Here is a 20709-nt window from a genome sequence, read left to right as displayed (position 1 = left end):
CAGTATTATTTTGTGGAAGGCTGAGCAAATTTAGTGAAAAATGTTTGCTATCTCGCACTTTTTGCTTTTGCTTTTTTCTGAATGTTATCAATTTTCATTGTAATACCAAAGTTAACCTTTTATGTACCTAAAAGTGGTTCCTTCCTTTTTAGTGATTTTGGTTTGAAAAGGATTATGAATGCGAACCCTCGAGTTTGGTGTTTACACGTATCAACTCTAACTTTATTTATGTCTTGTTCTTACTTTTTTCCTGCAGATAGTTCAGCTTGTGCTACATCTTATAATCATTTCAAGGCCTTCTCATTTAATATTCAATCATGATATAAGACGTAAAACTGTACACTTGCATGGGTCAGTAATGTCTGTAGACTCTCTTACCACTTCAAGGATGACCTGAGACGGCGTGGGCAAACACACCAAGGCTAACCCTTAGTTCAGCTGTTTTAGTATTGTTTATTTCTTTTGAAAGGACAGTGTTTTAAGGTCTCAGACCAGTTTGTGGTAACTTGATTATTGAATTTTAAAATAGTTGTTAGTAACCATGGGTCAAAATGTGTGAATTTTCACTTTTTGTTGTGTAGATCTTAATTTATTTCATTATGTATAGCTGTACAGATTCAAACAACCATAGGAACCTTGGCGTCATCACATTGAATTTTTTACATCCAGTTAAAATGTCATTTTGAATGTCTTTGACTCAGTCTTGTGTTTTTGTGTATATTTCTTTGTACAGAAACCATACGTTTGCACATTCTGTGCTGTACATATTTTATTTTTCCCCTGTTATTTTTGAGATTAAACACATAAAGCATTTTATTGGTAATTTTAGCCTCCTGTGGTCTTATAGCTTGCTGGTGTCAGTGGTTTTCTGCTGTTAGAGCCATGTGATGCTTCCTGTCAACTGGAGTCAATCTTGCAGTTCTCCAGACTGGCCTCTCCTTTCTCATCAACGAGGTGCTTCCACCCACAGAGCTGCTGTTTACTGTGAGAGAGAGAGAGAGAGAGAGAGAGACACAGAGAGAGAGAGAGAGAGAGAGACACAGAGAGAGAGAGAGACACAGAGAGAGAGAGACACAGAGAGAGAGAGAGAGAGAGAGAGAGAGAGAGAGAGAGACACAGAGAGAGAGAGAGAGTGTGTGTGTGTGTGTGTGTGTGTGTGTGTGTGTGTGTGTGTGTGTGTGTGTGTGTGTGTATGAGAGAGAGAGAGAGAGAGAGAGACAGTGTGTGTGTTGGGGAAAAAAATAGAAAAAGGAACAGGATAACTTTATTATTATCGACGTGTTGTGGAACAGTTGTGTGGCCCAGGGGTGTGAAAGGTGAGAGGTGCAGTCATGCGTGAGTTCACCTGCACCTCTCCAGATGCCACAGTCTGAATTTTCTGATCTTATCGCAAGTTTCATCTGTGAAGACGTGTGAGAAACGAAAATACTTTAGTGTTCCGCTGTCGTCAATGGTTGTTTAAAAAATAAAGCGCCCCGTCGCCCTCTTCTTATTTGTAGCGTTCAGCAGAGAGCTTGGCAGATGCGCTGTAGGTTGACTGAATATTGCGGCAAATGAGATTCTCTTCAGAAACAAATTACACAATATTGTTTGAGGCCGCGGATTTGCTTCGGTTCGGTTGCCCACCAGAGCATGTAGGGTGAGAACTTTGCGTTGTTCATGGTGTGAAAATAAGGTTTCGCCTCCGCCCTGGCGCGTTTTATCAGGTGTGAAAATACCATTAGACGTGGCATGGCTGCTGGTACTTTACATAGGTGCCCACAGCGAGGATCTGCGCCATGACCTCCCCGAGGAGGAGGAACGTCTGCTCCTGCCTCTTTTTTGCCTTTTCAGGATCGTAAGTAAAGCCAGTGGGCTATAAACCGAATAATAAACTTCTTCGGGCATCGGAAGGCTTTGCTCTATACTCTTACTTTCTAAGACTTCATGCCAGGAGTTCCCCATCTGCAATGAAAAACCAGCTTTCTAAGAATCCCTTTATCCTAAGCGTTTCAGTGACTAATAGCTGACGTTTACCCGGAGGCTTTCAGTTTAGAAGTGAATGTGTAGCAGTCGGGACCGTTTGAATGCACGGCGGTATTGGGGCGCTTTTAGCGCAAACATCACACGGGCGTGCTGCATGCACTTCACCGCTAGGAGTCTTACTCGCTCTACATTTCGACTCCTCACACGCCGAGCCTTCTTTAACGGCTCGAAAGAAGGGCAGAAGATGCTGGCTAATTTAAACGCCAGGGAAATACTTAATAGTTATTTTACGACTCATTTTAAAAGATTTTGTTTGCACTGAAAGTGCACCGATAACCTTTCTGGGTTTGCGCATACTTTTGATAAACACAGGAGTTGTTTAAATATTAATATTTTTAGAATCTTAAAAACTGTAAGTGAACTTTAAAATAATAATAATAGTAATAATAAAAATGCTAAATAATAAAACGATTCGTTACTGCTTAATTCTGTCTTGCTGGGTAGATCTGATGATTTTAATGTTTAGTGTTTGATTTTAAATAAGAAATTGGATTGACGCCGCTGTTTTTTAGGGTAATTAACATGCTTTGTGTTTTTCCGACATCTCAAATGCCACGGTCATCTCCAAGTGCAAAAGCAACTAAATGTCACGACATTTGATTCATTTTAAAATGCGATATTAAAAACTGATAGTTCCGATTCTGATGACATTTTAAACGAAAATATATATTGTTCCAAGGTTAATATATCTATAAAATACATTTTACATTTAAACAAATGTACCATTGCTGCCTTTTTACAACGATACATGAATTTATTAAAATAATATGGCATTTTTATGGTTCTTTTTTTCTTCTATTTATTTATTAAATTTTTTTAGATAATGAAATGTCACTCTCGATTCTAGTGTTAAATGAAGTTATGTTTTATGAATGGCTCATTTAAGGCTGTGATTCAGTACTCCATTAGCAGTCTAGGGGGCATGCTTGTATTCCTTTACTTGGAAAAGAGCATAATAACTATGCATCATTACATAGCTAGCGTATTGTTTAATACGTAATAAGCTATCCTTGGCTTTTGGTCTGCTGCCTTCCTCTGAGAAGTTTAGTCAAAGTGAGTCATTAGGTTTAATGCTTCGACCGAGTCGTTCACAGCAAAAGTATTATTGAAATACAGAGTAATTCATAATCACATGCTAAGACATCAGTCATTTTAAGCTTTCATCACATTTTTGAGTCCAGTTTTCTGGTTGATGTAACCCAACATGCAGGTCTAGGCTGTGACCATGTCAGTAAGTTAAAGCATAAAAATGCTTCAAAAAATAATTTTTAAAAAGCTAAAAAAAAAAAAAGATTTAATAAAATAAATAAATTTTAAAAAAGACTAAATAATCTGATATAACCTCAGTATAGTCTTGTAATTTGTTTTAAGAATATTTCGCCTGCGTAATGAAGTGTGAAAGCTAAACAATTTTTACAATAGAAACACACATTTTAGTTTGTTCCCTTCGAAATACAATCAAAACCACCTTCTCGCGATAGCTCGTGATTAAATAGTGCATAGTTTTATTTAAAAACGTCAAAAAGAAATTTATACTACGCAAAACTCTTCCCGCAGCTTTAAAAATCTGTATTGTTTGACTGGAAAGAACATAGCCTATAAAATACATCATTCTTGTCGATTATTTTTAAATAGACCGAAACTAGGAGAAGCAGCTTTTATTTTTCACAAAACAGCAGTTTCTCTTTTACTGAATAATGACACAGTAACAATTGTAGCCTACACATTCAGTTTATAATGGACAGTGTAAAATGTAATGTAGCATACAGATGGGTGACACTGTGTTTCTAATGCAGAAAGAACTGCATGCGCGCTTACTTCTGCATTAAAAAAGGCATTTGGTTATTTTAGAGTTTCTGTTGTCTATACAAAGACAACTACTAAACATTATTTTTAAAAATGGCACTCGAGTAGTTATAAGAATAGAAAGGTGTCATTTCCCCAATGCACTGACATAACTGTTGTTTCAAAATAATTTTGACAATGTCATTGTTTCAGTGTTTTAAAGACAATGTCACACAAAAATCGTGTTCATTTACATGGCGTTATAGAGTCAGTAGTTAAGAGTTTTAATCACGTGTGATATCTATATATAGTGTTAGAACGGTGAAAATGAGTGACATGGGACTGTAGTGTAAAATAAGTCAGTTATGATGCGAAGAGCAAACACTCGATTGCAGTGCAGTGAGTTCTCTAAAATAGAGCTGGGTTCTAGCTCTCCAAACGTTTGTATGAACTGATTATTAAGAAAGGCTGCAATACTGCTGTATTTGGTGACGGTGTGTGAGTATTCACGTTTAGGTGGTGTGTTAGCAGAGGGAATGCACCACAGCATGCTGAAACGCAGAAAAGTCTTAAGATGAAATTTAAAGTCTTAAGTCTTAAGATGGATTTAAAACTGAGAGCTGAATCGAAGTCAGTCTCGGAGTGCGTAATGGATACCAGGACGCAGTCTGCGCTTTCACCCGAATCAGAGAACCTCTCCGAGTAAAAGTGTGAATGAATGGGGTCACGCCTGGTCAATTGTGCTTGTAGAAGCATGAAAGCGTGTGTACTTTCTTAGCCGGTCTCTCACATTAGCTAACACTGCTCGGAGGGGAACGTCTTTTTTTTTTTTTCCAGAGAAACGCACACCATCGCATAAGGCACGTATCTGTAAGATCTGCCAGCTCAGCACTTCTTATGTGTAACGTTATAAGACGTGATGACATAAATAGCACCAGCAGCGTATCACTAATTTAATGTCTCCTAAGTGGGCAGTGGTTTAGAATCAGTCCTTATTTCAGGAAGGATGAACTTTAAAATGATCATGGACACAGGCACCTTCTCTATCCCCTCATCTATATTACACTTCTACAGATCAACACAAACCCAGCCTGACTCAGAAAAGCATCAAGCATATGTTTTAGGGCTTATTTCCCAAAACAGACCAGTAAAAGGGGATTCTTTTGAAACAGACCAGTAAAAGGGGATTCTTTGAAGATTGCATAAAGTATATTTGGAAATTTTAGTACCGCTTTCATTGTGAGTAGGCACACCTTAGCTTGCACTGAACAGCACCTGTTGGTTTGCTTATTTGTGTTCATTTGTTTTTGTCGTTTTCATTCTGGCTGTACTAGTGAAAGTGTTGCAAATGGAGGAGATATTTGCAGCAAAAAGTGGAAAAACTACTTGAGCATGTTAACATGTAGACGTGACTATCTGTTCCTGGATCTGTCAGATGGTCGGTGGGGTGGGTGGGTGGTGGATGCTGGGTGAGGAGGGGGTGAGGGACAACTTAGGAAGTCACAAGCAAACAAGTTTCTGCGTCTTTGTTTATCATGCCAAGGTTACCCTAACCTTAGTCCACTCCACTGGTAGGGAGGGCTTACCCTAACCCTAGTCCACTCCACTGGTAGGGAGGGTTTACACTAACCCTAGTCCCCTAACCCTAAACCTAGTCCACTCCACGGGCAAGGAGGGTTTACCCTAACCCTAGTTCACTCCATTGGTAGGGAGGGTTTACGCTACCCTAAACTTAGTCCACTTCACTGGTAGGGAGGGTTTACCCTAACCCTAGTTCACTCCACTGGTAGGGATGCTTTACGCTACCCTAAACCTAGTCCACTCCACTGGTATGGAGGGTTTACCCTAACCTTAGTCCACTCCAATGGTAGGGAGGGTTTACCATAACCCTAGTCCACTCCACTGGTAGGGAGGGCTTACCCTAACTTTAGTCCACTCCACTGGTAGGGAGGATTTACACTAACCCTAGTCCACCCCACTAGTAGGGAGGGTTTACCCTAACCTTAGTCCACTCCACTGGTAGGGAGGGCTTACCCTAACCTTAGTCCACTCCACTGGTAGGGAGGGTTTACACTAACCCTAGTCCCCTAACCCTAACCCTAAACCTAGTCCACTCCAATGGTAGGGAGGGTTTACCCTAACCCTAGTCCACTCCACTGGTAGGGAGGGTTTACCCCTAACCCTAGTTCACTCCACTGGTAGGGAGGGTTTACCCTAACCCTAGTTCACTCCATTGGTAGGGAGGGTTTACGCTATCGTAACCCTAGTCCACTCCACTGGTAGGGAGGGTTTACCCTAACCCTAGTCCACTCCACTGGTAGGGAGGGTTTACACTAACCCTAGTCCCCTAACCCTAAACCTAGTCCACTCCACTGGTAGGGAGGGTTTACCCTAACCCTAGTTCACTCCATTGGTAGGGAGGGTTTACGCTACCCTAAACTTAGTCCACTTCACTGGTAGGGAGGGTTTACCCTAACCCTAGTCCACTCCACTGGTAGGGAGGGTTTACGCTACCCTAACCCTAGTCCACACCACTGGTTGGGAGGGTTTACCCTAACCCTAGTCCACTCCACTGGTAGGGAGGGTTTACGCTACCCTAACCCTAGTCCACACCACTGGTTGGGAGGGTTTACCCTAACCCTAGTCCACTCCACTGGTAGGGAGGGTTTAGACTAACCCTAGTCCCCTAACCCTAAACCTAGTCCACTCCACTGGTATGGAGGGTTTACCCTAACCTTAGTCCACTCAACTGGTAGGGAGGGTTTACACTAACCCTAGTGCCCTAACCCTAACCCTAGTTCACTCCACTGGTATGGAGGGTTTGCCCTAACCTTAGTCCACTCCACTGGTAGGGAGGGTTTACGCTACCCTAACCCTAGTCCACTCCACTGGTAGGGAGGGTTTACCCTAACCCTAGTTCACTCCAATGGTAGGGATGGTTTATGCTACCCTAACCTTAGTCCACTCCACTGGTAGGGAGGGTATAGACTAACCCTAGTCCCCTAACCCTAACCCTAGTCCACTCCACTGGTAGGGAGGGTTTACCCCTAATCCTTGTTCACTCCACTGGTAGGGAGGGTTTACGCTACCCTAGCCCTAGTCCACTCCACTGGTAGGGAGGGTTTACCCTAACCCTAGTTCACTCCACTGGTAGGGAGGATTTACGCTACCCTAACCTTAGTCCACTCCACTGGTAGGGAGGGTTTACCCTAACCCTAGTCCACTCAACTGGTAGGGAGGGTTTACACTAACCCTAGTGCCCTAACCCTAACCCTAGTTCACTCCACTGGTAGGGAAGATTTACGCTCCCCTAACCTTAGTCCAATCCACTGGTAGGGAGGGTTTACCCTAACCCTAGTCCACTCTACTGGTAGGGAGGGTTTACACTAACCCTAGTCCCCTAACCCTAAACCTAGTCCACTCCACTGGTAGGGAGGGTTTACCCTAACCCTAGTTCACTCCATTGGTAGGGAGGGTTTACGCTACCCTAAACTTAGTCCACTTCACTGGTAGGGAGGGTTTACCCTAACCCTAGTTCACTCCACTGGTAGGGATGGTTTATGCTACCCTAACCTTAGTCCACTCCACTGGTAGGGAGGGTTTAGACTAACCCTAGTCCCCTAACCCTAAACCTAGTCCACTCCACTGGTATGGAGGGTTTGCCCTAACCTTAGTCCACTCCACTGGTAGGGAGGGTTTACGCTACCCTAACCCTAGTCCACTCCACTGGTAGGGAGGGCTTACCCTAACCCTAGTCCACTCCACTGGTAGGGAGGGTTTAAGCTACCCTAACCTTAGTCCACTCCACTGGTAGGGAGGGTTTACCCTAACCCTAGTTCACTCCACTGGTAGGGAGGATTTACGCTACCCTAACCTTAGTCCACTCCACTGGTAGGGAGGGTTTACTCTAACCCTAGTCCACTCAACTGGTAGGGAGGGTTTACACTAACCCTAGTGCCCTAACCCTAACCCTAGTTCACTCCACTGGTAGGGAAGATTTACGCTCCCCTAACCTTAGTCCAATCCACTGGTAGGGAGGGTTTACCCTAACCCTAGTCCACTCTACTGGCAGGGAGGGTTTACCCTAACCCTAGTTCACTCCACTGGTAGGGAGGAATTACGCTAACCTAACCATAGTCCACACCACTGGTAGGGAGGGTTTACCCTAACCCTAGTCCACTCAACTGGTAGGGAGGGTTTACACTAACCCTAGTGCCCTAACCCTAACCCTAGTTCACTCCACTGGTATGGAGGGTTTGCCCTAACCTTAGTCCACTCCACTGGTAGGGAGCGTTTACCCTAACCCTAGTCCACTCCACTGGTAGGGAGGGCTTACCCTAACCCTAGTCCACTCCACTGGTAGGGAGGGTTTAAGCTACCCTAACCTTAGTCCACTCCACTGGTAGGGAGGGTTGATTCCTAACACTAGTCCACTCCATAGGCAGAGAAATCCAGCTACCTTCTGGTCATCAGTTTTGAGGAACAGACACAGATAACACTATCTATAATAATATTAGAAGAGTACTAGAACCATAAAATATGCAGTGATAGTAGCAGGGGAGGTGGCAGTGTTGATAATAACAGTAGTAGTATTCATTAACTATACGAACTTCAGGCCTGACTAGCTGGTCTACAGGAAAAGGAAGTATGAAAAGGTGCACAAGAGAGGTATGAACAGAGACACCTCTGGGATTTTATATTCTTAGACAGCCACATTCAGTGCAACGTGGCAGAATGCAGAGCAGTGTGATGAGTGGTGGTATTGGTGGTATTTTTATCAGCTGATTCCTGTTCGAGTGTCCTACCCATTGGCCCCTTTGCTGTGACAGGGCTAATACTCTGACACTTTAGGCTAAATGGCAGCTGAGTTCAACAGAATTAACATTTTTGTCTGTAAATTGGGACAGTCCCTGTGTGGTAAGCAATGTGTTTCTCATTTCTGAATATCAGATGAATCAGTTGGATGGCACCACCCTGGTACACGTGAACTGTTTCTGGTTCTGAATGGGCCAAATTTCTGGGCAGTCACATCTCTGACATCTCGGAGCTCTCAATCTCCACCAGAACTGCTGGTGCGCATTGATTGTACTAGGTATGAACACACTTTATGACTTACAGTGGATTTCACTGCATGAGAACAGCATGGTTGATTAGTGCAGAAGCAAAGTTAACCCGTCACTGTGGTGATCATGGTAAGAGGGCTGAGGTTGTGAGCCTGACCCAGATTCACACTTTACCCTGACACCAGGTTTGGGTTTTGATCGAACAGAAACACTCTACAAGTGTACCTGCACAACCAAAACTACTGTGGAAAATATTTCCACCATGTAAGATTTTTGCTGCTCATATTTCTTTCAGGTTATCTGAAGTTTCCTTTTCTACTTGGTCAATAACTGGTGAACATTTGATTCATGTCAACATCTTTGACAAAGTCCAAATGGATATATTGAGAACCAATTTTATTTACAAAATATTACAATTCTTCTCATTGGAGACTGCAAAAAACTCCTCATATTTAAATCTAGTTCCCATCCATTTGTTGGTCTAGAAACCAATTATCCTTGTGTCATCAGACAAAAAAATGAGAGAAGATCCTTTTTCTACTCTGGAGTTGTAAACTGAGATTTTGACAGCCCCGTGACTGCTGTTGTTCAGAGGCCAGTGGGACGCTCCTCCACGGTCGTGGTCTGTGAATACACCGAGCCCGTCACTGAGGGGAAGTACTTCTTCATGAACTGCAGTTTGATGCATAGCGTCTTGTGCAGAAGTTTGACAAGCTGCCTCTTAAATTTTTTTTTTTTTTAGGTTTTTATATTCAAGTCCAAATAAAGTAGTTGCCTTCAAAGCATTTCTGAGCAAGAAACCGACAGCGGGTTTTATTTCTTTTTTTCTGATAGCAGATTTTATCAGATGTCCTATCAGTTGTGCGTTACACCACAGAAACGAGATACAAACTGATCTTCTTACCTGAGTGTTATGAGGAGAGAGGCAGTGCTGTTCTCCATTGCTGCCATTCAAGAAAAGAAAACACAGATGCCTCTTGCTTTATTTAATTCAAGTGAACTTTTTTTTAAAGCAGAAATATGATGAGCCAGCTAGTCTGTAGCCAGCCAGCCATAGACCCAGCTAAACCACATACTGTGCATCTCTTCTGCAAAACACAGTTTTCTGAACCATTTGGTTACTGAACTAAATGTCAGCTGCAAAAATTAGCTGGTGAAATCCTGTTCTCTACACTGAAAAATATACAAGAGGTTCTTGCACACAGGCCAAAGTCAAACAAGCAAAAGAGCCAACATGCAATAAATGAACAATGTATACACAATAAAAAACTTCTTTCCTTAAAAGATTATTTAAGTCGTGTATAATAGTACAGGGGACAACATTTGTAGCAAATACTTACCAAATTTGACAAATGGATTACCAGGCTCAAAGCCAAAATGGAAATAAAACAAAGTAGCTGTTTCAGGTCTGGTTTACAGACTTCCTTTAGTGAGTGAGGGGGTTCTGCATATGAATAAATGACAGGTTGCATGTGAGTATTTTGCAGCCAGAGGCATAGCAATCACATGATTGGCTCTGGACTATTTTAATATAGTGAAAAGGGCTGAGCTAAGCACTCATGCTCACAACCCCAGCGGCTGGGCAGTAATGCTCAGGTTGTGCTTGTGTGCACATGCCTTGTGAAGTACTCCACTTGTAATTTACAGGTAAGCTTGTACGTAATGGAAGACAAAATATGCATGCGCAACATTTGGAATCGTGGGGCATGAAAAGCAATGGACCCAGAGGACTTTATGAAATTGGGGTAGACGTGTTGGATTACTCTCGGGGTGCAGATGGAAGGGTGAACCCCCAACATTTCGATGGCATCATCACCTAGAACGATAAACACCGCTGGGCAAACTCTGGGTGAGGGTTACAAACAGTAACACCTCATCTTATTCTTTAAGTCAGCATACTGCCGAGGTCCACAGCTGACATGCTCACGGAGCCTGGTAGCAACCGGCCTCAAGTGCAGTCACTCCCAGGTCGTAATCACATGATATCGATAACGATCTGGATGAACATGGCCTTTGATGTGACATCATCTATGACATCATCTGTTCAATAGGACAGCATGTATCCATTGCACATGTGATTTAGAACCCGTTACTTTGTGCTCTGGTCTATATACAGACTTCCTGTCTCACTTGCATGTAGGTAAGGTGATTTAGCAAATGAATGAACACAGGACAAACTTGTGAACGGGTGAAAATAACATTCCATATTTTCAACTTGACTCATGGCCTCAAACACAGGAAATCACACCTTCGGGAGACATAAGGGAATTTTGGGGCCTGAACTGTTGAACAGTTGCTTCATCACATATTTAACTTTTTAATGATTTTGTAGTAACTTCAAATGCAATTAAATGGGTATAATTACAAACGTGATACCCAAAACTTCCCTGAGAGTCTTCTGAAACTGTATCTTATTGCAGGACGAAAGTCACCCACTCTATAAAGCTGTATCTTATCATATAGACATCATATACACTTATGCTGTCACGTTACGGCCCCACCCCCTCCTCAAACGTCTTGGTGTGTGTGTGTGTGTGTGTGTGTGTGTGTGTGGGTGTGTGTGTGTGTGTGTATTCGTCCGTGTTGCGACGTCCTTTCGTGTCGTCCACCTGTTCTGTATTATGTGCAATCCTCGTGCGTGTATACATGTCTTTTGTGTTGTAGTACGTGTTGTTGGTGTTTGAAAGGTGTTTAGTGTGGTGTTAGTGTGTCATTTCTGTGTTAATTAAACGTATGTTTGAACGTGCCCCTTCTCTGCATCCTATTTGCCTCGTCGCGTCACATGTGCTTCCTTTGTAATTACATAAAAATAAATAAAATATTGATAGTTTTTAAAAATAGGTTTTTTAAAACTATTTTATTAATGGCGTATAATATTTCTTGGGGAAAAAAAAATCTGCTTAACAAAACACTGGAGCAAGCATTTTAATTCTGACATCATGTAAAGACTGGTTTTTAAAAGTGGGTAAATTTGTTCTTATATAATTAGTTGATTAAATATAAACTTGCATAATCAATGATTTTTTGCAGAAACTGCCAATGCAAAAAAAAACAAAAAAAAAACAAAACGATGGAATACCAGTGGTCAACTGGCAAAGGTTCACTGTCATATCTCTTATTTTAGGAAATTTAGACCTTATTTAGCTTGATTGGTGAAGCCCCTCTACAGGAGCAGAAAACTTTGCCATAATTTTTGCTCTTTGGTCAAGTCTTACCAACTTAGATTTATCAATATAGCTTATTTAACATCATCATTTGTGGTTCACATTGGGTTATCAATTAATCAAAGGTTTATAACAAGTAGGCTATAACACAGCACTTAAACGCAGTTTTCAAACACAATTTTCAATCAGTGCATGATTCTTTCCTCCCACTGAAATCATCAAACATTGAAATTTTAAATTTTCCTAATGCTGTTCAATAATTAATCCAAGGTAGCTGAAATTAGTTTTCTGTATTTAGTTATTTTTGTGGTTTCACAGAAGACAAAGTCTTGTTTGATTTCAGTGATATCAGTGGTATTGATTAATCATCATCAAGCTAGCTTTTGGAACTCACCTCTGTAAACAGCCATAGAGCATCGGGTAGTACTGAACGCTACCATGATGTTCGCTGGATTCTTGACTTGCCGTGTCATCGGTCCAGAGTGGTTTCGTAATGCGTTTACATTCATATACTCTTGGTCTAGTTGCTTGACAATAAGCCCACATTTAGATTGAGGTCTACTGGTTGAGATCCACAGTTAGCAACTTAGTTCTAGGCATTTTTTAATGGAGTGCTGATGTATTCTCATGGATAAATGCAAATTTCAGAGGCTCACTGACACATTTGTTTTCCACATCAAAGGAAATCTCCATGGCACTCTTCATCAAATTAAAAAATTAAATGTTTAATAACCCCAGCCCCCCAAATGTAGCTACACCAGTGCTTCAGGGATGCGTAGAGCACACAGCTCAACACAGCAAAGGTCCAGAGTCACATTCTGCAGTGAATCCCCATAGTCACGAGCAAGAAACCATCATCCACTGTCTGAAACAGCAGTGGCTGCTTCCTGTGCAAGAGAAGAGAGAGTAGACGAGGCTAAGACTGTTACTGTCACATCCCTCTGGTGTTTTAAGGCTTTCAGTCCTAAAGGATTACATATTCTAATATTCATTCTAATTTTAATTCTAGTCTGAGTTAAGACCATGAGGGAGGGGAGTGCGAGGTAAGACCCTGACCAGGAAAACACACGTTCAATTCAAGACACTATCCCAAGTCCACTCCACTGGTAGGGAGGGTTTACCCTAACCCTAGCCCCCTAACCTTAACCCTAAACCTAGTCCACTCCACTGGTAGGGAGGGTTTACCCTAACCCTAGTCCCCTAACCTTAACCCTAACCCTAGTCCACTCCACTGGTAGCGAGGGTTTACCTTTCCCTCACCCTACTGGTAGGGAGGGCTTACTCTAACCTTAGTCCACTCCACTGGTAGGGAGGGTTTACTCTAACCCTAGTCCACTCCACTGGTAGGGAGGGTTTACCTTACCCTCACCCTAATCCACTACACTGGTAGGGAGGGTTTACCTTACCCTAGCCCTAGTCCACTCCACTGGTAGGGAGGGCTTACCCTAACCTTAGTCCACTCCACTGGTAGGGAGGGCTTACCCTAACCTTAGTCCACTCCACAGGTAGGGAGGGCTTACCCTAATCTTAGTCCACTCCACTGGTAGGGAGGGTTTACTTTTAACACTAGTCCACTCCACTGGTAGGGAGGGTTTACTCTTAACACTAGTCCACTCCACAGGCAGAGAAATCCAGCTACCTTCTGGTCATCAGTTTTGAGGAATAGACACACATAACACTATCTATAATAATATTAGAAGAGTACTAGAAGCATAAAAATATGCAGTGATAGTAGCAGGAGAGGTGGCAGTGTTGGTAATAGCAGTAGTAGTATTCATTAACTATACGAACTTCAGGCCTGACTAGCTGGTCTACAGGAAAAGGAAGTATGAAAAGGTGCACAAGAGAGGTATGAACAGACACCTCTGGGCTTTAATATTCTTAGACAGCCACATTCAGTGCAACGTGGCAGAATGCAGAGCAGTGTGATGAGTGGTGGTATTGCTGGTATTTTTATCAGCTGATTCCTGTTCGAGTGTCCTACCCATTGGCCCCTTTGCTGTGACAGGGCTAATACTCTGACACTTTAGGCTAAATGGCAGCTGAGATCAACAGAATTAACATTTTTGTCTGTAAACTGGGACAGTCCCTGTGTGGTAAGCAATGTGTTTCTCATTTCTGAATATGAGATGAATCAGTTGGATGGCACCACACTGGTACACGTGAACTGTTTCTGGGTCTGAATGGGCCAAATTTCTGGGCAGTCACATCTCTGACATCTCAGAGCTCTCAATCTCCACCAGAACTGCTGGTGCGCATTGATTGTACTAGGTGTGAACACACTTTGTGACTTACAGTGGATTTTCAAGCAAAATCACTATACAAACATAACAATCCATTCATTCATTAAATGAAAGCAGTTAAGTAATAATTAAAAAAAACAATTAAGGTTTACATCATGACTCATGCTGTTTTGTACAAAGATAGTCTGAATGGTCTAGGTGAAACAAAGCCAATTCCAATCTCAGGTCAGTCCCGTTTTACTTAGGACACCTTTGTGAAAATACCTGGTTTCCCACTGTGCCATACAGCACACATTGAGGCTAGTGATGTTGTGAAAGTGTGAACCAATCTGTGCCAGAGCGAACTGGAACACGTCATAGATTGAGTGACACAAAACCAATCGTCCCCAGCAAGAAGTTTTCGGGTCCCAATTCCATGTGCTGTTGCCTGAAGCAGTGTGGCAGTGTGCCTGCTGTTAGGGCTTTGCTTGCGCAAACGGTTTCACTGCATGAGAAAAGTATGGCTGATTAGTGCAGAAGCAAAGTTAACCCATCACTGTGGGGTTCATGGTAAGAGGGCTGAGGTTGAGAGCCTGACCCAGATTCACACTTTACCCTGACACCAGGTTTGGGTTTTGAGCCAACAGAAACACTCTACAAGCGTACCTGCACAACCAAAACTACTGTGGAAAATATTTCCACCATGTAAGATTTTTGCTGCTCATATTTCTTTCAGTTTATCTGAAGTTTCCATTTCTACTTGGTCAAAAACTGGGGAATATTTGATTCATGTCGACGTCTTTGAGAAAGTCCAAATGGATATATTGAGATCCAGTTTTATGTACAAAATATTACATTTCTTCTCCTTGGAGACTGCAAAAAACTCTTCATATTTAAATCTAGTTCCCATCCACTTGTTGGTCTAGAAACCAATTATCCTTGTGTCATCAGACAAAAAAATGAGAGAAGATCCTTTTTCTACTCTGGAGTTGTAAACTGAGATTTTGACAGCCCCGTGACTGCTGTTGTTCAGAGGCCAGTGGAACGCTCCTCCACGGTCGTGGTCTGTGAATACACCGAGCCCGTCACTGAGGGGAAGTACTTCTTCATGAACTGCAGTTTGATGCATGGTGTCTTACGCAGAAGTTTTACAAGCTGCCTCTTAAATTTCTCCCCCATGAACACATAGAGGAAAGGGTTGAGGCAGCTGTGGGAGTAGGCTATGGCCTCTGTCACCTGCAGAGATACCTGGATCATTTTGCTGGACTCGCAGTCCATTTCCCAGATGCTCTTCAGTTCCAGGTTCTTGAGGAACGCCACCACATTGTATGGGGTCCAGCAGCAGTAGAAGACAGCCATCACCACAAAAACGAGGCGGACGGCCTGCTGCTTGGAGTTGCGCAGCTTGAGGAGCCGACGCAGCACCTTCCAGTAGCAAAACCCCATGACGGCCAGAGGCAATAGCAGGCCCAGGACATTCATCTTAAAGAACCCAATCACCCTCAAGTCGTGCTGCTTATGCTTATTTTGATAAGCACTGCAGAGCTGTGTGTTGTTGAACGTCTCCACACGGAGGTACATCAGCTCGGGGAAAGACGCCATCACGGCGACCACCCAGACAAGCGCGCTGGACAGGATCCCGAACGCCTTTGTTCGGATCCTCAGTGCGAACACGGCGTGCACCACGGCCAGATATCGGTCCACGCTCATCAATACGACGAAGAAGATGCCACTGTAGAAGCCGACGTAGTACGAGCCGAGGACGACGGTGCACATGGCGCTCCCGAAAACCCAGTGGTCCCTGGCGTAGTGGGCCAGGAAGGGCAGACAGATGACCAAGAGCAGGTCGGCAAAAGCCAGGTTGAGCAGGCATACGTCGGTCATGCTTCTTAGATGAGCTCCCCCCAGGATGACCCACACCACCAGGGCGTTGCCGAGGAAGCCCACCACGAAGAAGAGGGAGTAGAGTACAGGAAGGAAGTGCTTGTCATGGCTTCCATAATCACAGATGCCAAAGCTCTCACCAATGTCAGTATTGTAATAGTCATAATAAATGTCTTCAGTGCTGCAAAAACAAGAGGAATTTAGAGAAATGCTGAAGGATTATAAGGAGGATTATGACTAGCCTGATAATCCCCATGCTTGATATATGTTCACAGACCTTACAACTCCAATCTCAAGCTCCTTTTTTTATGAAACAGTAACTCCAGTGGGTGAAAAATGAGCCATAATGGAGTACACAAGAAGGAGTATTAATCTCTTTCTGCTCTGTTGAATAATCACATGATGGAAATCGTACTCTAAGACGGACCTTTTAAACACAGGTCTATCGGTCGAGTTTAACAATGATTGTCTTAGTTTAGGGCTTCGAGCTGCAATGCTGATCTAGTATTATAGACATAAGCATGTTTTAAACCTCACCTGACATCGGGTTCAGTTGTGTATTTTGGTGCACTTGTTATATTGTTCCAAGCAGAGATCGTGCTGGCAATGAGACTGAAAACAGCAAGGAAGACAGAGAAGAGCAACACGCTTACTTCCGAACTTTAGAAGTCTCTTCTCAAGAAGTGTGAGATACCAGTAACACGTTACCTAACCACAACTTTTACCCACATTCATACACAGTGTAACTGCTATTAATTGTAGTACAACATACTAATTAAAATGTGCAACAACATGATAATCTGTACACTGATAATGATACACTGATAAATTATGTAAAGACAGATTAGAAGTAAAAGCAGATATTTTTCATCATTACTCAATAAATTACACTGTAATTAACGGTGCCGAGTGGTTTCGTAATGCGATCACATTCATATACTCTTGGTCTAGTTGCTTGACGATAAGCCCACATTTAGACAGAGGTCTACTGGTTGAGATCCACAGTGATCAACTTAGTTCTAGGCATTTTTAAATGGAGTGCTGATGTATTCTCACAGATAAACGCAAATGTCAGAGGCTCACTGACACACCTTTGTTTTCCACATAAAAGGAAATCTCCATGGCACTCTTCATCAAATTAAGAAGCCTTTTATTTGTCCATGGTTTTTCACTCTTAATCAAGCGTGCGTTTAGGTGTTTTTTTTTCATCAATTTTTATATTCAAGTCCAAATAAAATAGTTGCCTTAAAAGCATTTCTGAGCAAGAAACCGACAGTGGGTTTTATTTCTTTTTTTCTGAAAGCAGATTTTATCAGATGTCCTATCAGCTGTGCTTTACACCACAGAAACGAGATACAAACTGATCTTCTTACCTGTGTGTTATGAGGAGAGAGGCAGTGCTGTTCTCCATTGCTGCCATTCAAGAAAAGAAAACAAAGATGCCTCTTGCTTTATTTAATTCAATTGAACTTTTTTTTTAAAGCAGAAATATGAAAAGCCAGCGAGTCTGTAGCCAGCCAGCCGTAGACCCAACTAAACCACATACTGTGCATCTCTTCTGCAAAACAGTTTTCTGAACCATTTTGTTACTGAACTAAATGTCAGTTGCAAAAATTAGCAGGTGAAAGCCTGTTTTCTACACTGAAAAATACACAAGAGGTTCTTGCACACAGGCCAAAGTCAAACAAGCAAAAGAGCCAACATGCAATAAATGAACAATGTATACACAATAAAAAACTTCTTTCCTTTAAAGATTATTTAAGTCGTGTATAATAGTACAGGGGACAACATTTGTAGCAAATACTTACCAAATTTGACAAATGGATTCTCAGACTTAAAGCCAAAATGGATATAAAGTAGCTGTTTGAGGTCTGGTTTACAGACTTCCTTTAGTGAGTGAGGGGGTTCTGCATATGAATACATGACAGGTTGCATCTAAGTGTTTTGCAGCCAGAGGCATAGCAATCACATGATTGGCTCTGGACTATTTTAATATAGTGAAAAGGGCTGAGCTAAGCACTCGTGCTCCCAACCCCAGCGGCTGGGCAGTAATGCTCAGGTTGTGGTTGTGTGCACATGCCTTGTGAAGTACTCCACTTGTAATTTACAGGTTGTATGTACAGCTTGTACATTATGGAAGAGAAAATGTGCAGGCCCAACACCAGCAATCATAGGCCATGAAAAGCAATGGACCCAGAGGACTTTATGAAATTGGGGTAAACATGTTGGATTACTCTCAGGGTGCAGATGGAAGGGTGAACCCCCAACATTTCGATGGCATCATCACCTAGAACGATAAACACAGCTGGGCAAACTCTGGGTGAGGGTTACAAACAGTAACAACTCATCTTATTCTTTAAGTCAGCATAATGTCGAGGTCCACAGCTCACATGCTCACGGAGCCTGGTAGCAACCGGCCTCGTGTGCAGTCACGCCCAGGTCGTAATCACATGATATCGATAACGATCTGGATGAACATGGCCTTTGATGTGACATCATCTATGACATCATTTGTTCAATAGGACAGCATGTATCCATTGCACATGTGGTTTAGAACCCGTTACTTTGTGCTCCTGTCTATATACAGACCTTCCGTCTCACTTACATGTAGGTAAGGTGATTTAGCAAATGAATGAACACGGGCCAAACTTTTGAAAGGGTGAAAAGAACATTTCATATTTTCAGCTTGACTCATGGCCTCAAACACAGAAAATCACACCTTGGGGAGACCTAAGGGAGTCTTGGGGCCTGAACTGTTGAACAGTTGCTTCATCACATAGTTAACATTTTAATGATATTGTAGTAACTTCAAATGCAATTAAATGGGTATAATTACAAACGTGATACCCAAAACTTCCCTGAGAGTCTTCTGAAACTGTATGATTTGCAGGACGAAAATCACCCACTCCATAAAGCTGTATCTTATCATATAGACATCATATACACATATGCTGTCACGTTACGGCCCCATCCCCTCCTCAAACGTCTTGGTGTGTGTGTGTGTGTGTGTGTGTGTGTGTGTGTGTGTGTGTGTGTTCGTCCGTGTTGCGACGTCCTTTCGTGTCGTCCACCTGTTCTGTATTATGTGTAATCCTCGTGCGTGTATACATGTCTTTTGTGTTGTAGTACGTGTTGTTGGTGTTTGAAAGGTGTTTAGTGTGGTGTTAGTGTGTCATTTCTGTGTTAATTAAACGTATGTTTGAATGTGCCCCTTCTCTACATCCTATTTGCCTCGTCGCGTCACATGTGCTTCCTTTGTAATTACATAAAAATAAATAAAATATTGATAGTTTTTAAAAATAGGTTTTTTAAAACTATTTTATTAATGGCGTATAATATTTCTTGGGAAAAACAAAAGATGCTTAACAAAACACTGGAGCAAGCATTTTAATTCTGACATCATGTAAAGACTGGTTTTTAAAAGTGGGTAAATTTGTTCTTATATAATTAGTTGATTAAATATAAACTTGCATAATCAATGATTTTTTGCAGAAACTGCCAATGCAAAAAAAAACAACAAAAAAACAAAAAAAAAAACGATGGAATACCAGTGGTCAACTGGCAAAGGTTCACTGTCATATCTCTTATTTTAAGAAATTTGGACCTTATTTAGCTTGATTGGTGAAGCCCCTCTACAGGAGCAGCCAACTTTGTCATAATTTTTGCTCTTTGGTCAATCTTACCAACTTAGATTTATCAATATATCTTATTTAACATCATCATTTGTGGTTCACATTGGGTTATCAATTAATCAAAGGTTTATAACAAGTAGGCTATAACACAGCACGTAAACGCAGTTTTCAAACACAATTTTCAATCAGTGCATGATTCATTCCTCCCACTGAAAACATCAAACATTGAAATTTTATGTTTTGCTAAATGCTGTTCAATAATTAATCCAAGGTAGCTGAAATTAGTTTTCTGTATTTAGTTATTTTTGTGGTTTCACAGAAGACAAAGTCTTGATTGATTTCAATGATATCAGTGGTATTGATTAATCATCAGCAAGCTAGCTTTTGGAACTCACCTCTGTAAACAGCCATAGAGCATTGGGTAGTACTGAACGCTAGCATGATGTTCGCTGGATTCTTAACTTGCTGTGTCATCTAAAAATAGACGCAGGAACATGAATTTAAAGAGAAATGAACTGACTCCACCCTATTACTGCCCAAACGATCGCTTCTGTAATTTGCTCTTATTTTGGTTCTGTATCCTTCATTCATTCATACACTATAATGCCAAAAGTATTCGCTCACCCATCCAAATCATTGAATTCAGGTGCTCCAATCACTCCTGTGGCCACAGGTGTATAAAGCCAAGCACCTAGGCATGCAAGCTGCTTCTACAAACATTTGTGAAAGAATGGGCTGCTCTTAGGAGCTCATTGGATTCCAGCATGGTACCATGATAGAAGGCCACTTGTGCAACAAGTCCAGTTGTGAACTTTTGTCACTACTACAGTCAACTGTCAGTGGAATGATAACAAAGTGGAAGTGATTGGAAATGACAGCAACTCAGTCACAAAGTGTTAGGCCACGTAAAATGACAGAGCGGGGTCAGTGGATG

The 20709-nt window shown here is 42.0% G+C and overlaps 2 protein-coding genes and 1 long non-coding RNA gene across 11 annotated transcripts in view; 1 reads left to right on the top strand and 2 right to left on the bottom strand.

The window, feature by feature from the left end:
• The window catches only part of triob (trio Rho guanine nucleotide exchange factor b), an 83447-nt gene extending 82624 nt beyond the window's left edge, over positions 1–823 (top strand). For 6 of the 8 annotated variants that reach the window (XR_014116912.1, XM_081696274.1, XM_035530611.2 and 3 more), the window contains one exon: positions 1–823. This exon is cut by the window's left edge. The gene's annotated coding sequence lies outside the window, so the exon portion shown is untranslated. The other 2 variants (XR_014116913.1, XR_014116911.1) reach the window with 1 other exon arrangement.
• Positions 824–847: 24 nt separating this feature from the next.
• Positions 848–10530, bottom strand: LOC118242133 (uncharacterized). The gene is made up of 3 exons (XR_004776566.2): positions 10214–10530; positions 9778–9817; positions 848–982 (listed from the first exon to the last, which is right to left on the bottom strand). It is a non-coding gene; the product is annotated as an uncharacterized LOC118242133 (long non-coding RNA).
• Positions 10531–12741: 2211 nt separating this feature from the next.
• LOC113568687 (C-C chemokine receptor type 5-like) lies at positions 12742–20199 on the bottom strand. 2 transcript variants are annotated; one of them, XM_035530622.2, is made up of 4 exons: positions 20171–20199; positions 17517–17556; positions 16681–16755; positions 12742–16324 (listed from the first exon to the last, which is right to left on the bottom strand). In XM_035530622.2, exons 1-4 carry the CDS (start codon positions 20184–20186, stop codon positions 15289–15291), a joined length of 1167 nt encoding a protein of 388 aa, XP_035386515.2. In that variant the 5' UTR covers positions 20187–20199; the 3' UTR covers positions 12742–15288. The 2 variants fall into 2 exon arrangements, with proteins under 2 accessions (XP_035386515.2, XP_035386514.2); XM_035530621.2 differs by lacking the exon at positions 20171–20199 and adding an exon at positions 17952–18168.
• Positions 20200–20709: the final 510 nt, after the last annotated feature.

The sequence above is a fragment of the Electrophorus electricus genome, chromosome 14 (assembly GCF_041902795.1).
Source record: "Electrophorus electricus isolate QZ-2024a chromosome 14, ASM4190279v1, whole genome shotgun sequence".
NCBI lineage: Eukaryota > Metazoa > Chordata > Actinopteri > Gymnotiformes > Gymnotidae > Electrophorus > Electrophorus electricus.
This window is presented reverse-complemented; position numbering and strand designations above follow the sequence as displayed.

What these genes read in the sequence shown, in the direction of transcription:
- LOC113568687 (XM_035530621.2), bottom strand. Translation starts at nt 18,078, where the DNA reads ATGCAACCTGTCATGTATTCATATGCAGAACCCCCTCACTCACTAAAG. An exon ending in TCTCTCCTCATAACACACAG is followed by an intron (nt 16,756 to 17,516) that starts GTAAGAAGATCA and finishes TGCTGTTTTCAG; the next exon opens with TCTCATTGCCAGCACGATCT. An exon ending in ACAACTGAACCCGATGTCAG is followed by an intron (nt 16,325 to 16,680) that starts GTGAGGTTTAAA and finishes TTGTTTTTGCAG; the next exon opens with CACTGAAGACATTTATTATG.